Source organism: Sinohyriopsis cumingii, chromosome 12 (assembly GCF_028554795.1).
Source record: "Sinohyriopsis cumingii isolate HCF-2022 chromosome 12, ASM2855479v2, whole genome shotgun sequence".
NCBI lineage: Eukaryota > Metazoa > Mollusca > Bivalvia > Unionida > Unionidae > Sinohyriopsis > Sinohyriopsis cumingii.
Window position 1 is genome coordinate 5289716 of NC_142972.1, and position 18406 is coordinate 5308121.

At 36.7% G+C, this 18406-nt stretch overlaps 2 protein-coding genes across 4 annotated transcripts in view; one reads left to right on the forward strand and one right to left on the reverse strand.

Moving 5' to 3' along the window:
• Positions 1-9184, reverse strand: part of LOC149785937 (uncharacterized) — a 39074-nt gene extending 29890 nt beyond the window's left edge. The window contains exons 1-3 of the mRNA XM_089978067.1: positions 6794-9184; positions 5847-5963; positions 3042-3167 (exon numbers count right to left, since the gene is read on the reverse strand). Coding sequence (XP_089834193.1) covers positions 3042-3167; positions 5847-5963; positions 6794-6866 — 316 coding nt within the window. The 5' untranslated portion in view covers positions 6867-9184. The remainder of the gene's footprint in view (positions 1-3041; positions 3168-5846; positions 5964-6793) is intronic.
• LOC149785935 (uncharacterized) overlaps positions 1-18406 on the forward strand; it is a 117123-nt gene that overhangs the window by 65447 nt on the left and 33270 nt on the right. Inside the window, exon 1 of one of the 3 annotated variants that reach the window (XM_089976178.1) lies at positions 11692-11729. The exons of the other annotated variants lie outside the window; for them this stretch is intronic. The gene's annotated coding sequence lies outside the window, so the exon portion shown is untranslated. Of the gene's footprint in view, positions 1-11691; positions 11730-18406 lie in introns of those variants that run through there. 3 annotated transcript variants of the gene reach the window in all.

The following is an 18406-nucleotide window of genomic DNA, read 5'->3' on the forward strand; positions in this document are numbered from 1 at the left end:
ACAATACATTCCTCGCAGGGACTAACCATCACGGACACAATTGTTTGGATAGTTGATAATCGCATCGAATGGTCGAATCTAGTCTATCTTGCAGTATCCAGAGTACGAAGGATAAATCAGCTTCGAAGAATTGTTATTGACGAAGCCACCGACGAAGCCGGCGACAAAGTCACCATCGATGCAAGCGTCATTGATAGAAAACTCTCGGGTTACCGCCAACAGGATAAAAAAAAACAGCGGCGTTTTGATATTGATGCCGAATTAATAATCTCGCTACGACAACAACAGAATAATCACTGCGCGAGTTGCAATTGTATAATGAGTTGGCGTTATTCGGATAAAGACACTCGCCAATTTACCGTGGATAGGATCGATAACAGTCTCGGTCATGTCAAAAACAATGTGAGGTTGACCTGTCTTGAGTGCAATAGATGCAACGGCGCTAGTTAAGACCACGTGGGGGCAATTGAGTATCGTTAGGTATCACTTGTAGTTGCTCGCGTGTAAATCCGCGCTGAGGAGCAGTTGAATCCAGTCTATAGATCGGTGGTCTACCAGTTGATCGTGTTATCGTTGATATGTTATGTGTGGTAACACTCCAAATAGGATCAGTAGCTCTTTTTTTACCGCCTTCAAGCTCTCCTGGTTCATATAGATATCTAACAGTGACATCGCCGAGAATCGGCTTGGAAACGCTATTTATTTTTGATTTTCCGGGTATATACTCGTATTTAATCGCGTCGCTGGGCTTCATGTTGATTGCTCGGGTAATCTCGTTATTTAACGCTGCAATTACGCATGGCAACCTTTTAACCCATTCACGAGATCGTTTTTCTTGGATGAATTCCTTCGCGTATTGATATCCAAATAACCGTTCAGCGACAGTCCGATTGAATCGTTCAACAATTGCCTGATCACGATGTAGCGCAGTATGACCTCGTCGTATCGCGACGCTATGATGTTTCAGCGTTGATAAAACAGCGCCGCGAAATTCACTACCAGGATCAACTTGTAATAGATTTGGCCAGCGCAGAGGACCTCTTCGATAAATTCTTTCAAACGCAGCGGCTACTTCAGTTGCCGACTTTGTTTTTAACGGCTCCGCTTGTTTGTATCGACTCGCAACATCAACTACGGTTAGCGCGTATTTGTAACCGTTGTCATGCGGCAGAAATAGTATATCAGCCTGATGAACTTCATTAGGTACGCTGACATCAAAGCGCGAGAAGTTGATTTGTTTAGGCGGTGGTAGATAGATTTGCCATATAGCCTGTTTGGATAACCAATTAGCCGCAGTGGTCTTTGTTACCTTTGCAGCGCTTGCAAGCTTACCAATTGCGGCCTTCCCCTTCCAGTATCCTCTCGGAGAATAATAGATGGATTCCATGTTGTTATTATAAACGCTATCGTTTTCAATTACCAGCACCAGAAGCTCCGCTTCCAATCATTAATTTACCTTTCATAGCCGATTTTACCAACCATGAGGCCAATTTTTCTTTGACGGATTTATCAGGAATAGCATTTAATGCGTGAATTAATTTTACATCCGCGATATGACGCTGTTGCAGATCGCTACTTTTGTAAGCAACATCATGAGCATGACACGCCTTATCGATAGCGTTTATTGGATACTCACCGGGTTTGGGCTGATTTTGATCATCGAGTCTAATATCTAATCGTGTTCCGGGGCCACAGTAGCTATATCCTGGGAGGTGTTTTTCTCCTGGATACTTTGCCCACGGTGTTCCGGGGAGTTTTGCCAATTTGGCTGCGATGTCACCTCCTCGCTTTTTTTTAAAACATCTCCGGGTCTAATAGAAATAAATCTAAATTTCTTTGTACCGCATTGTACACACTTGCCAGTAAGGGCCGATCTGTTATTTCTTGTTGTAGCGGTTGTCATATCATTTGTGCCAGTACGTACTCTACACTTCACACAATATAGATCCATAATTTATGTATAGAGATATGAATATAATTGATTTTTCGGCGACTAAAACAAGAGAACCAGTTAAGCATGTTGCAGCGTTACCAAACTCGATCCGGATGATTATCATCGGACCATCTGGATCCGGCAAGACGCAATTGTTACTCAATTTAATAATGAGATGGATGAAGTGGGATAAGTTGTATTTGGTTGCTCCTAGCGTAGATGATCAACGATGCTACGAGGTGTTGAAAGATTTCAACGAGAATGCATCAGCGATCGCTGAAAAAAATGTTATTGAGTTTATTACAGATATCAATGATGCACCAGGTATCGATGATATTGATGGCGACGTCAACAATCTAGTCGTGTACGATGATGTTATGTTAGACAATCAAAAAAACCCAGCTAGGATATTTTCCAGAGGCAGGCATAAAAACACTGACGTGATATATGTCACTCAACGATACACTCAGATTCCAAAAGTAATCAGAGATAACTGTAATATTCTTGCTGTATTCAACGGCGTTGATACACACACGCTACGAAATATTTGGCAGACATGGTGCGGCGGTGACATGGACTTCAATGTTTTTCGAAACTTTTTTAGTCATGCTCAGTCGACCCCACATGGATTTGTAACGATAAATTTACATGACCCTCGGACACGATATCGTATCGGACTTGACCAAATATTCGGTTAGTTGTAAATAATTTTCATTGTAAATAACCACTTAGCAGCAGAGGGGGCGATGACATCGACGCGTTCGTCGATGTGCTTACCGGACGCTGACGACGCTAGGATCGGCGCGCAGAAGGTGTTAATTAAACCAAATGACGTTTGGACGATCCCCCAACGACGACGTCGTTTTTTTTTTACCAGGCGCTGACGACACCGGATCCGCTGAGTGCAGAAAGTAATAATTAAGCAAAATAACGATTGGACAAAATGTCCGATTCGCCCCCTCTGCTGCTCTGTGTCATTGTTTTTTTTCCAAAGCATTGGAAATACTCATATGGTCAAGTAAATCTAATCCATCTTGACAAACAATATCTCTGTATAAGAGTTCACATTACTTCAAATACATAAAATACATACAAAGTTGCATCTCACTTAGTCTAACGTTTGGCTCCATTGTCCTTGTTCGGGTTGGATCGGGAGGTAACGAATCAGGAGGATTAACGCTATGAAGTTTCCCATCCACGCAGGCATAGTCGTCGATGTAATACAAGATATTTGCTAAAATATAAAGAGGGGTGTTAATAAATTTATCATCCCAATCTTATCAGGACATGTTAATGAATACTGCATGTTCCCACGTTTAACTTTGTTATTCAAGACAACACTACTGACTACCCATCTAGGCCCAACACACCCCATAGGTCAATCAAACATTCTTAAACAATCTGCACATATGCCTCACTTCCCACTCACCCCCCCCACACACACACAGAGACACACACACACACAAACACTCCAGGCGACACAGCCATCAATACTTTATATGTTTATATTCCAAAGTTTTGTCTTACAATAACAAAAACGTAGGAGGACTTGAGCAACAGTCGATACCCACCTACACATGCACAATCTGGGGGTATCACACGGCCCGGCTTTTCATTTATATAGGTATATGTTCCGCCCCCTAATTGATGCATTGCATTTGAGGAAAATTCTGCACCAATTAACTGACATGCGGATAATGCTCCACCCACTAATTGAAATCGTATCTGACTGACAAAATACATTCAAGAAAGCTGTGAAACTTCATGGAAACTACCGAGTTTCAAAGACTTTAAACTGTACATGTATGATCATATCTGTCTAGATTCCACACTCGGCTGGACAAATTCAGACCAAGTGTTAATCAATATATGAACGTCAATACCACGTTACACCCAGCTTTGATGATCCTGTTGGTCAGAGGTCTATATGACTGTTTGTTATGCAATAGCTAGTTGACATACATGTTCCTCACCCAACTAATAGATCCGATGCTAACTCGCTGTCCTTCTCAACGGGATGCGATTCAACGGTTAAGCTCGAGTGCAGAGACGAAAACTCTACTCCTTCAATTTTAAAATCATTCTGAAAGGCTCTCTAGTAGACGGAGAGAATTGCATTTATATTCTGGATCTTCATGGCTGAAAAATACTGACTGGTGCACGGTTTCCGTTTCACTTAAGGCATCATTTAGTTGACCATGCAAGGTATACAACTAATTAACCAATTTAATTGAAGAAATTGTATTTGACAATAATTGTGCAAACTTCGGCAGAAAATGCATACGGAGTAGAAAATTAACTAAAGGAAGTCCCCAATGCATAATAATCCTTGCCTCATTTCAAAGAAACCGTTTTATGTACTGGATCATATGTATGTATGTATGTATGTATGTATGTATGTACGAATGCATGCATCCATGCATGCATGCGTCCATGCATGCATGCATGCATGTATGTATGTATGTATGTATGTATGTATGTAAGAAGATAAGAAACATTTTGAGATATGTAAAGGTACTTAAAATCAAGGATGAGACATCGATAATTGTTTAAACCAGTTGTAAATTTGCCTAATTCATTAATTAACACATTAAAAAGATTTACAAATGTAACATTACATAATATCTTTGATTTTTTTAAAAAGTCAAAACTACCTTTTTGTATCTGAACTTTGTTTTGGTTGTATCATGAAATATCTAATATGCTTCGACCTTGATAAAGGCATGTTTTTTTTTAACACACTGTTTTTATTTATTATATAGGGTTGGAAAGGGAAATAATAATAATAATAATGTGCAATCTTGAAGAAACTGTATGATGATGTGGTACCATAGAAATTTCATATAATTGTTGAGGGAATGCAGTTAATATAAGGGGCCCCGAGTGGCTGAGTGATCTAAAGAGCTCACCGTTACGGATCACTACCATCTCACCTCTGTCTTTGTGAGTTCGTGTCTCGGATTCGGTCAATGTGGGTATGTGAGAAAGCTTGCCAGTAGCTTCTTGTGGGTTGGTGGTTCTTTCCGGGGTTTTCCCGGGTTCTTCCTCCACCATTAATATTGGCCGCCATGTATAGCCTATCGTGTGCTAAAAAATGGCGTTAAACCCTACTACAGCAACAACAAGAACAACAACAGTTTATATAACAAATTTTTACCATATCTTTTAAGGAATTTATATGTTTTACCTTTCTCATCAACTTTTTATGCATTTTACAGAATTGTAACATCTGTACGATTTGTATTTTATCTTCTTGTGATTCTTGTTGACATTTATTGGTAAGGGCTAAACTTATCAAAGTTTTTGTGCAATTCTTGAGCTTTACTTTTTCTTCGAACTTTACATTTAACTGCCGCCATATATCCAACTGCTGGTCTGACGTCCCCAAAAGAAAAACGTTTTCGTATGCACGTACTTTCTTGGAATGAATATTATGGAATTTCAGTTGGATCTTTACGTGCCTGTACAATTTCATATTCGTTTGTCTTTAGAATGCGTTCAGTACCGATCTGCGTAAACCTAGATTTATCATCCGCCAATTTGATCAATGTTATTCAATTTTTATGATTGTAAGGACAAAGTATAAACCTCTATCTGTCGATGCATTTGTTTAGTGACAGATCAAATCTCGGGACGAGAAGACTTCCCAAGATTTAGATTTTTACTTCAAACTGAATCGTTAGAAAGTCACATTGATTTGCTTTCAAAATTGGTAAACACTTTTGTAAGTGTTAGGTAGCTGAAGTTGACATTTATAGTTATCACTTTCTTCAGTAGCAGATATTAAGTGGTCTTAAAAAGTTTTTGTAAACCCATTGACTCCATCTTGAAAATGCTATGAAATCAAGACTTTGTCATATGATGTTCGCAGTTATGGGGACAATATACTTATATACTTGCAGTTGCAACTTACAACAGCAGCCACGTTGTCTTTTGTGCTCATCAAGAACTGAAAATATTTCTTTCTTGCAGCATATCTTATCCAGACCGTATGTTTCCAAAGATGCCGAATCCCCACACCACCGTAAACCTGGAGAAAAAACAAACAATTGAAATTAATGACATTTCCTCCTTAGGTCTGACCTCATTATCGAGTAGGGGAGAAGAATGAATTTGTATTCCGTACAAGTTTGGTGTTTCACTTCTTTATTAGAGCCATGCTGCTTCTTTCTCTCTACTCCCACCCTGCTCTTGGTTTATGTTGGTTGGCCATTTTTCTCGTATTATGTACAGTGTCGGAAAATAAATTGTTGAGTGTACTCGATTGTAAGTCTAGTCCAATGTCTGCAATGAGACATAATGCACCGGTAGGACTGGGTCTATTCAGCTTCTTAGGGGTAATCACTTCAACAAGGAACATAGATCCCATTATACCGGAGCATTATGTGATAGCAGGTCATCGTCTTCACTGCTTGCAGTTGCACACGAATTATCAGCGGTTACATACATCGAACTTCATTTCTACCAGGAGGGTGAGGGGAATATTCCAATAAAAAAAATCATTTATTTTCTTCATTCAAAACTACACACTTCTGCATTTCATTCTGGATTTTCATCACGTATGTGTGGTGTGAAAGTACCATGATGAAGGCTTGAAATAATTAAGTATAAAACCAACATTTTTAATCTAAATGATAACAAATAGAAGATATTTAATACTTAGAAAACAAAGCAAACAACAGACATTATTGTTTTACTATGTATTCCGATATCGAACATGTACATACTGTGTCGGAAATTGTTGTACCTGAAAACTATTTCAATTCTATCTCTGACAGTGTACTTTATGTGAACATGCAAGATTGATTTGCAAATATTTTGCATTTTATCAAATAGAACACGAGAGACAGAGAGAGGTACCTTTACAGCCGTGAAGATTCCACGTAATGAGACAAACTATTAACATTGCATTAAATATTAAATTGTTCAACATTTTCAATGATTATCGTCAAAGACACCCTCTTCTCAGGTAATGAACAGGCACAGTGATAAGCTGTAACTATCGCCAACACTTTATAGTATATTACAACCGAACCTATTCTATAAATAAAAAACTACAGTATTATACAGACACTCCCTCGATCGTGGCCAAAACCCTTGCTATGTGGTATCCCAGCTCTTTTAATAGTTGTAGGGTGCAGACGTATAATGACATGCCTTTATAAATTTTTATAATGGTGGTTGTACAAAGCATTTTATCTTTGTAACAAAATCGCAGTGCCTATTATTACATATGGCTAAGAAATTTGGGATATGAAAATTTAGGAAATACAGAAACAGATAAAATTCACTTTTACAAAAGCATTTTCAATGTTAAGACATTAATATAAATTTGTGAAGTCAAGGTGAACTTGGCAAATTTCACTGAAATATAATTTACTGTCAAAAACAACTGATAATCTGCTCGTGTTAATCAGAGTAATGAAATAGTTGGTCAAAACGCTCTCTGAGCTAGTAAATTTTGATTGTTGTATCTCTCAAGACAACTCAAAATAAATATTTTGACTTTTGACATTGATTTTGAGAGGGCATAATTGAAAATAAATAGCCTGAGACTACTGTATATTTAAGGACACTGGAAAATCTCCGCAACTAGAAACTTTTATTAATATCGTTTGGAAAATCCACATTCATAACATTAAAATATCTCTAAATTTAGGTATGACAAAGGACATAAGCGTTTGGTATAAGCGTGTATGATGTTCCGATAACACATGCATGAACATTGGAGTTGTACTAGTTTGTAAGACCTAGCTATGCATGGAGTATCGACAGGCTAGAACAATTAAAAACACAATCCACTTAAGTGATGTAGACGAACACTAAAGGAAAGTATAGTTGGTACTGATGTAGCCAAACAGTTTCAGCACAATTTAAGGTTTATGTTATCTCGCCTTCTTAGACACTGGTCACGTGGCTACACATGAGCACAACAGAAACTACACATGCAATTAATTATACATTTATGGGATTGTTTCTGCATTTCTTCAACGTGTTATAAATATATGTCCCCAAGAATAGCGTTCTTTTATCGCATCCAATTCAAAGTTTGATGTTTACTGTACGGTCAAACTTGATTAGAACCAGAAAACATATCCTGTAAAAGAAACATATGCCACGAAAGCGATCAAAACTCTGCTACTACGAGGGAAAACAACAGGAGAAGATATAAGACACAGAAAATAGATCACTGGGGAGCAAGAGAGAGACTCAGTAGGAATATAGGGAACACCCCTCCCCACAACATTAAATAAAGGAAGAGACAGGCAACCAAATACCCCTTGAAGGGCCTCCTACATATGAGACGTAGATATAAGACACACAGAAGAATGCAATATATGTAATATAAGATCTCTGATCATTTTATGAGTGAACATAAAATAAAGAGAGAAATGCGGTCCTGGAATCTAGAAAATTGACAACAATATTGAAAATGACGACATGCGGCCCTGGAATCTAGAAAATTAACAACAATATTGTAAATGACGACATGCGGCCCTGGAATCTAGAAAATTAACAACAATATTGAAAATGACGACATGCGGCCCTGGAATCTAGAAAATTAACAACAATATTGTAAATGACGAAATGCGGCCCTGGAATCTAGAAAATTAACAACAATATTGAAAATGACGACATGCGGCCCTGGAATCTAGAAAATTAACAACAATATTGAAATAACGCTCAATATGTAGCGAATATAAAAGGAAAGCTTGTATATTTTATGGACATGGAACATTTAAATATTAGAGAGGAGTAGGATAAATTAAAAAGAACGATAAGGGAAGAAACCAAAAATACTGTAATATTAAGAAGAATAAGTTACAAAAGAAAAACGAACTTTAAATTTGATTAATAATGGGGACATAGGGCAAAAAGAGAATGGAACGAATAAATAATGAAGAAATAAAAGGAAGAAGACTAAGGCGGGGAAATATGGTGATTTATATGGAAAGGCAGAAGGCCGATATATAAAAAAGGAGATACCAAGAGGGGCGAGAAAAATATTGACGAAATAAGGCAGAGAAATGTGGCATAGAAGCGGTGCTAAGGAAAATAGTCCTTATATTCACAACAACACAGAGGAGGATGTTATCAATACATATTTAGAAAACGCTAATGTAGAAAAGATAACTACAGAACATAGGGATGAAAAAAAAGTGTTATATGGGGCAAGGTGGAAATTTATATGATTATTAATAAATTACCTAAAGGTAAATGGCCGGTGTCAGATGGTTGAACTGCGGAGTTCCTTAGGTCCTTCAAGAAAGATTTAGTACTCATACTAGAATCGTTTTATATAATCATTGTTCTACAGGAAGTAATGCTTCTATCTATGAGAGAGAGAGAGAGAGAGAGAGAGAGAGAGAGAGAGAGAGAGAAATTAATTACAATTGTCTATAAAGGAAAGGGAGATAAAGAAGATTTAAGGACATGGAGGCCATTTTCCCTCCTATATGTAGATTATAAAATATTAAGCAGACTACTAGCTCACAAGATCAAGGGGGAATGAATACAATAATAAATAGGAATCAAAATGGGGGGGGGGATACATTCAAAATACTATCTTAACTATTCAAACAACGATTTCATAAATGTATACTATTTTTAGAGGGTCTACAATCTTGACACATTTTAAGATCTATTCATCGTGATATCGAGAGACATCAGGAGGGAGTCGGGAAAGGAGAGAGAGAGAGAGAGAGAGAGAGAGAGAGAGAGAGAGAGAGAGAGAAGAAGAATGAAATAGGCGTAAGATGGAGATGCAGGTTTGAGTATAATACATCATGGCAGACATATATCCATATGGGAAACAGAAAGTATTTCATCATTGTCTCTACCACATTTACAACGTTGATATATAAATTCAAAAAGTCTTTTTAGCAATGTACAATCTGCATATCGCCCTTGCCACAGTACTGAAACTACTCTTCTAAAAGTAGTTAATGACATTATCTCTGCGTTGGATAGCGGAAAGATTACAGTCCTCACCCTCCTTGATTTGTCTGCAACATTTGACACAATATACCATGATATATTACTTCACCGTCTCCAGCATGTATTTGACATTCATGATACAGCCTTACTGTGGTTCAAGTCCTGATTGGTCAACAGGACAGAAATTGTATCTGCAAATGGAATACACTCCAGCCCAGTTGATCTATGTTGTGGTGTTGCACAGGGGTCTGTTCTTGGACCTGTTCTCTTAATTCTGTACACTCAGTCGCTCTCAAGTGTCATAGATCATCATCCGGTGTCTCACCAATTGTACGCTGATGACACCCAAATATACAAATCTAGCCAACCAGCTGAAGTTGATGCTACCATCCAAGGTGTAGAGAGGTGCATTTCTGATGTGAAATCATGGATGACATGTAACAAGCTGCAGATGAATGATGATAAAACTGAGACCATTCTGATCACAACACGAAGACTTTCTCATTCACATCCTTTACCTCAAACAATAAATATCAGCAACGCCAACATTAAATTCACACAGTCAGTACGAAACCTAGGTGTTACTCTGGACAGTACTCTCACATTGCACTAACATGTCATGAACATATGCAAGGCTGCATATCTTGAGCTGAGACGCATCAGCTCATTTCGCAGATATCTTTCAGCCGATGCCACTAAAACACTTGTGTGTTCATTAGTACTTTAAAGACTGGACTATTGTAACTCAATTCTGTCTGGTTCATCTCGATATCTACTCCAGAAACTTCAGAAAGTTCAAAACACAGCTACTCGGATCATACTTAGAGTACCACGATCAGAGCAAACCTCCCCGCTGCTCTGTACCCTACACTGGCTATCCATTCGATCCAGAATCAAACACAAAATTAGTTCTCTGTGCTACGTTTCACTGTCGGACTCTAGTCCAACATACCTCTCCGACCTCACCTATGTGTACACACCAGCCAGATACTTACGCTCCTCTTCTGACAATCGTATACTCATTATTCCCACTATGAAAACAAAGTCATATGGACAGCGTTCTTTTGCATACCAGGGCCCAGCAACGTAGAATGAATTGCCCACTGAACTTAGACACAAAGACAGTGATCACATTCAAGAGGGCTCTCAAAACTCACTTATTACGACTGCAAGAACAAACTTAAAGAGCTAATAATGTTTCCTACCTGAAATATTCTCAGCATGTTTTTTATTTTTTTAATGTTTTTCTAATTGCATGGTGTTTGTTTTTGTAATAATATTATTATATGTTTTTTATCTTATAGGTGTTGTCTAATGTTGTAAAGCGCTTAGAGCTTCTAAAGATTAGGCGCTATGCAAAGTCTCCATTATTATTATTATTATTATTATTATTATTATTATATGTTCTTTTTTAGTTTTATAAAAAAATGTTTTTTACATCTGAACAGTTTCTGTGTACCAAAAATGTATTTACTCCAGTGTCCTCCAACTGTAAGGCAGATACATGGTATCAACAACTTGTGGTGGGTTTTTTTTCCATTCTAGTTGTATACTTGGGATTCAACCGTTTCCTTTCAGATATCCAATGGATATCAGCATCGTCTTATTAGGAACAGAATTGGTCCTTTTATTTAATGTGTTGTTATTTTGGTACTGTCAATTGTAAGCAAATATGCCTTATGATTATTATTATAAAATGTCATGCAAATGCAATATTTACAAATAACATATTTTCGAGGCAGATGACGTGTTTTTTTATTGTCGTTAAACACTCTTTCAGACTGCACCAGTTGTATTGATGAGGACTGATAAGGATTTTCATGATGTTTCTTTATCCAAACCTTGTCTTTCAATTCAGGTACTTTGACATTAATTTACGAACTCCCTTGACAACTAAGGAAAGCAAAGACCACGGCGTCGTTTTGTTATAGGGAAACTGCAAATGAAAGCAAATAACGAACATTGACAAAGGTCAGCATTTTAACACCTGATATGTAGGTTTTAATGGTTAGCAAAACGATAACGTCAGTATTTTAGTGAGGAATTCTAACAACCCTACAAAACCATGTTCGTGCTTAGACAGTATTTTGAACAAAACGGCGTGCAATCTTTAATCTTTAGATATTTTATATATTGATAGCACACTAGGGTGTCTTCAAATGTATATTTTGTTATGATTGTTTTAGAACTAAGTAATCAGTGGGACACTAAACATGTTAACTGAAAGTAGATATTAATAACCAACACGAGGGAGCTAAATATAACAGGTAATTATTTACAAGTGGTATACATACATTATACATAGAATACAACAGTTGCATCAACTAGAAAGACAGACAGATGCATATGAAAATGAAAGTCAAGTTTTGCATAATTTTTGGTGCAAGCAAATTGTAAGGATGCAAATTTCTATCGATCTATGAAAAGCACATTACTTTGGGCCAAAGAACAATTAATTAAATTTATGGGGACAGGTGCTTGTTAAATTGCTATACTACAATGATTTCTAATATCTGTGTCGGGAGAAGATGTGATTCTTAATTAAGCCCTCGTTTATTTAGCAGCCAGACAGACTGTTAGGGACAGGGCTCTTCGATTTCATATCGGAACTGTTAGAATTGAAATTCTCCAGAACAGTTATTCGGGAAAGTAGGGGTCAGACTGACTCCGATTTTGGCGTCTATTTATAAAAGGCGGTAAATATATTTCATCCTGATTGGTTAATTGATTACGCTAAATAAGCGGCGTGTTTCCCATACTAATTTCTAGGTTTTACATTGCCCCCATCAAAAAAAATCGAATTAGTCTGCATTTTTCCTCCAAGAGTAAAACTATAAGGGACTCCGAGAGTAAATGTGGAAGAAATTCTCTCGTAAAACATTTATCAAAGGGGCCGGATGTCTGGAAAGTCAACGGACACAATTCTGGCGGTATAGGCGAACAAAGCTTGAAGCATGAGGGGAAATAGCTCCACTGACGTATACAGTGACGTATCCACTGACGTATCCACGTATCTACTGATACAAGTATCTACGTATATACATGCTTACGTATCCACCTACCCACACAAAGTTTGAGAGCTGGAAAGAGGCGAGACAGTAGGGAGGTTGGAGGAGAAAAACAAATAAGCGGAAGGACCGAGAGGAACAACTACCGTGACGTTGGAGTGAACTGGAATGCATAAGTTATGAAGTTATACAAGGCAATGGCTTCGATTGTTCACTCGATTATATGATGAACCAATTCTATCATTTAAACAGATCGGCTATTTATATAAAGATATTTGTGTTTGAAATTCGGTGAAAGAATTATTTAAAAAACAAGCGTATCTTGTTAATGTAATGTGTTATCACAGTTGTTTATGTAATTGATTAAATTGTTGTTTTCATATACGGGGGCTCGTATCATTCTGTTCTATATATCTGCTCAGATCTGTATTTATTCCACCTATAAGTTCCACACTTTATATTAATATTTACTCGATCCGGGCAATAACACCGAGGACGATCCAAATAAAGCGGACATCTTGTAAGAAGGCACAATCCGCCAATTAACCCACCCCCAGAAGGTGGGCTACACAAATATCGAACCAAATATTTTACCCCATTAGTCATTCCTCAAAGATCATGATGACCACTGACTGTCTCTATCTCATTCAACCGATTGATTAACCCCAAAACGTGTGATATAAGAGTGATAGCTCTCAGTCATAATAAATACGTACGAGTGATATAAGAGTATGAGTTCGCAGTCATAATACATATGTACGAGTAATATAAGAGTACAAGTTCTCCCTCGTAATATATAAGTACGAGTGATGTAAGAGTACGAGTTATCAGACATAATAAATACGTAAGAGTGATATAAGAGTACAAGTTCTCATTCATAATAAATTCGAACGAGTGATATAAGAGTGAGAGTCCTCGGTCAACATAAAATAATCAGTAATTGATTTTGCTTTAATATCTTTATGAGAATTTAAATTTAGTTGAGATCTACAAGGCATTGCTTAATAGCTAGTCTAATGTTTGTTCCCTTTTTTCATGTTCATACTTGCATTGTAGGTTCAGGTCAATCCGATTTTGGTCTAGTCTGTAAAGATGCAAAACCCCGTTTCCAACTTTTTATACAATCTTGTTCCAAGATGGCTTTTTATTCTGTAAGTGGAGCGCAATCAAAAACGGACTCTTAATTTCGGTTATCAAAGTCATGTTTAGACCTATTTACGGTCTATATGAAGTCACACCCATTGAATCCATTAAGCAGTTTTACCGTCTGGAATGTGTTGATAACATTTTTTAAAACAAACTTTACTTCGAGGAATGTAATAAGCATTTTCTAGTCCGTAGTACTTGGTCGGCTTGTTTATGTGCTATACCCATGAGTCAAAGTTTTAAGACTTTCATATTTTTGAGTTAGTAAATACTATCATTTACTTCTTTATAATATTTGTTCATAATACCGAGAATACCACTGGGTGAAGAATGAAAATATTACGACATATGGTTAATAGTGGACAAATTAAAACTTTAATAACAGATAATCAAGAGAATAATAAAAATATTAATTATAAATGGTTGCAGTTATACCAATAAAAATATTAATTATAGATGGTTACAGTTATACCAATAAAAACTGATTATGACTAAGGTGTAAAATTATGGTGCTTAATAGGGGATTTTATGTTAATTCACATCAATAAAATAAGAATAAGACGGCAAAACAGCTGAAACTCCTTTATCAGTATTTTGCCAACTTAGATTTCTCAAAGAAGGTTTCACTTTGTTACTTTCCTGTCTATATCTACCCTGCTGCGGACACATATACACACTTTCTGCTCACATGTAAGTTTAATAATTGTTTTAGACATTTGAACATTTCCATGTACCTATATATATATATATACTGACATGTTATCCAACTGTAAGGTATATAGATGGTATCGAGATATTGTGGTACGTTATGCTTGTGATTAAGTCGTTTTGTTTCTATCCAAAAATGTCAGCTGTGTCTTATTAGGAACGTACTTGATGCTCTTGTTTAATGTGTTAATATTTTTGTCCTTCCATTTTGGAGGCAGCATGCCTTTATATTGGTCTATACTGGTATATGGGTGCAATATATGCACAATAGAAACTTCCTTCAAGGCAGGAACCCTCGTGGCCGAGTGGCTGAATGCGTTGACATTTACGGATCTAATTACACATATCACCTCCGTGTGAGTTCCATTGTTTTCCTGACCAACGTGGGTATCTGGGACAAAAAGGTACCTATCTACATCCCGTGGATGGGTGGTTTTTCCCTGTTGTTACGTGTCTATGCTCTTAAAAAAAGTAACAGAAAAGAGTGACAACAAGCTTTGTAAAAGTTAACAAATAATTTACTTCCCTAGATTACAGAGTGAAAAATGAGGGAAAATAATTTAGGATATTGCGAATTAAATCCAAATTATAATCCAAGAATTAAAAACACACGTCCTATAATAAAAAGTCCTGAATGAAACTGAGACCCGAAATTGAAGGCGATGACGTGTCTGTTATGGTCAGTGGAGTGTTGATATGTCAACAGTCTCTTGTTGAATCACATAAATATTATTCCAGGTTTGAATTCAGTATAAATTCCAATGAATGTCTTTATCCAATAATTTTGTCAGAGCACTTTTGTATTTCCAGAGAAAATAATTACTTGAATTCAATAATTTGAAGAAAATAAAATTCAGTCCAAACTGGGCACAACATAATACAACTCAAAGTGCTAGATGTTAAAACACAACTGGTAAAATCTTCACAATCACAAGATAATATAGTTCTCTGCTTGACCTCACGTCACATTAGCATTTTCTAAAAACAGCCATTTTACCTAATGGAAATTAACCTTCTAGAATGGTCTAATGAGCCTTCTTTACTTACAACACAATAACCTATAACATTCAGGTGGGAGTCTCCAATACCCTGATCCTGATCAACCTATTTACCACTTCTTGTTTACCTGAATAATAATTCGGTTAATAAGCTCATACACATAGAGTATAATGAAGCTTTTTTTAGCTGTTTACATAAATGAAATTTTTTTAAAAAACAAGATCAATTAGGTCAAGCAGAAATTAACTCAATTTTGGACAACGTCAAATCCAGCAAACAATGTTACATTAACAATAGCATGTAATGAAATTAAATTGTTTTATAAAATTAGCTAACAGACAAATAATTTAAATTAAATATGCATAACAATGGTTTCCTGTGTTCTTCCTTAATCAGATATACTGGCTCACCGTGTATAACCTAGCATGTACTAAAACTGTCTTTCAACTCAACAACAGCAACTTTCTAGGCGGTTGTCGTGCACATTAATTCCTTTTAACATGCATTCACATCGCACCTGTTCTACCGGGGTTTGATCAGCGTCTTCATGAACGATTTTGTCCAAACTACATATTTTATATGTTCATTGGGTTTCTTGGATACGTGTTCTTCTCAGTTAGAACTAAGTTTTTAGTAGGAACACTTCGAAGGTAAATATGGCTGATAACTTGGTCACATACACTGTATACAACATATATAGCACAACTCCTACCTACATGAGAAGGCTTGTTTTTATTGGGGATATAATGTCACAAAATTCATCGTTGATGAAGCACATAGTAATTATATGGATATACACCGCGTGATTTTATAGTTCCACGGCCAAGTTTTAGAATCCATTCTCTCCCCCCCCCCCTCTCTCTCTCTCTCTCTCTCTCTCTCTCTCTCTCTCTCTCTCTCTCCAGCTATACACTAACGAAATAAAATATTGTACAAGTGTGATAATCGTATTGTTCATTGCACATATGATTAAATATCACATAGATACCGGTTGCATAACTGGTCTATCATCAGCATTTTGAAAGAAAGTACGAGTTTGTGACATTTTCTATAGAAACAAATCTTTCATTTTTTTGTTTGCGAAATTTTTGCAGTGTTTATAACTCATACAGAGAGGAAAATGGCAAATCTCAAAAAACTTTACGAATGTCCAATTTTTTTGCTCATTTATGCGTCATCTCAGGGACGGGGAACATGTTGCATGTATATTTCGGACCATAACTATATAGATTAATACATGTAGGGAAAGTGTCCCAATTGTATCCACACAGCATTCTACAGGGAAAGTGTTGCATGAAACACAATCGTATATACTGAATGGCTATATCTGTACTTAGGAGATTTTGTTCCCGTTTTACGCATGTTACCTGTGGGGTATGATTCATCCCTATTACCTATAAGGTATGGGTCATCGGTATTTATATTTGCAAAGTTTTAATTGATTGTTGTCAACTAATGTGCAGTACAGTTGATTTCATATCTACAGAATTAGCTAATTATGACTATTTAATATCGTAAATGTAAAATTGTAGCGTTAATTGGACCGTAAATTCTTTTCCTAAATACAATATAAATATACAACATTTTTTCTTAATCAGATATTAAAGAGTCTTCTATAATTAGTTTAATAGACGGGTCACCTATGAATTCCCAAACCGCTCGATATGCACAAAAGGACTCTGATCCCGTGGCCAAGGAACAAACCTTTCGCTTTCGTCCTTGACGTGTAGGTTGTTCAAATATAAATACTTAATGCGCTTTCGATCCCGTGTAGCACCGCATAGAACGTATATCTACACTTACTATTAAAACAACTCTCCTACTCAAGGTTCCCCCAACAGCCCGTGTCAAAGTCATTCCGACTGAATCGCAACAAATGAACAAACACATCTTGATTGCCATCTACACGACCGTTTGTCCGTCACTACTGGTGTTGGGTTGTACGTGTTGGTGTTTATCTGTACTGACTAGTATTTGTCTGCAAGCGTCGGTGTTCATCTGCAAGGTGTGAAGGTTCGAGTGTTTGTTGTGTTTTCCTTTCTAAACATCTATTTGTCTATCTATTTTGGGTTGTAATCAGTGTATTGTCCCCTCTCTTTTTCTCGTCCACTTTTGGCTAATATGGGCATCTTCCTTTTTCTGGACCAATAACCGTACTTTGTGCCCACAAATCAGAATTTGCACAATTTGGGTCGCTATGAGTACAAAGTACCCATAATGCTATGCCACATATTTAACTACTACGGAATCAATTATTTTGAGTCTACAAATGCAGTAAATAAAGCAAGAAAAACGCTTTAATAAAGTGATACATGTACTATTGTTTGCTAGCAAAATTCTTTTTATCAGCAATTCTAAACTTTATCCAAGCAATAAATGAATGAAATTCCACCTTCCCTTATTTCAACATTTCTTAAAACTTAATCGTTCTAGTATTACCCTACATGGCGGAAAATGGTTGAAAGGTCATCTGAAGAGAAGATAGCATAGATTGCAGGCCAAAAGTTTTGTTAAATATTCTTTGACATGAATTCTTCTCCTGATATGTAAAACCTATCGATCGGCGGAGACCCAAATAACACCACAGCATTCTTCAAATGTTATATAACGTGTCTGATCAAGGTGTGAACTTGGAATATAACACGCAGTGTTTGTTGGCTTTATTTTTAATTTT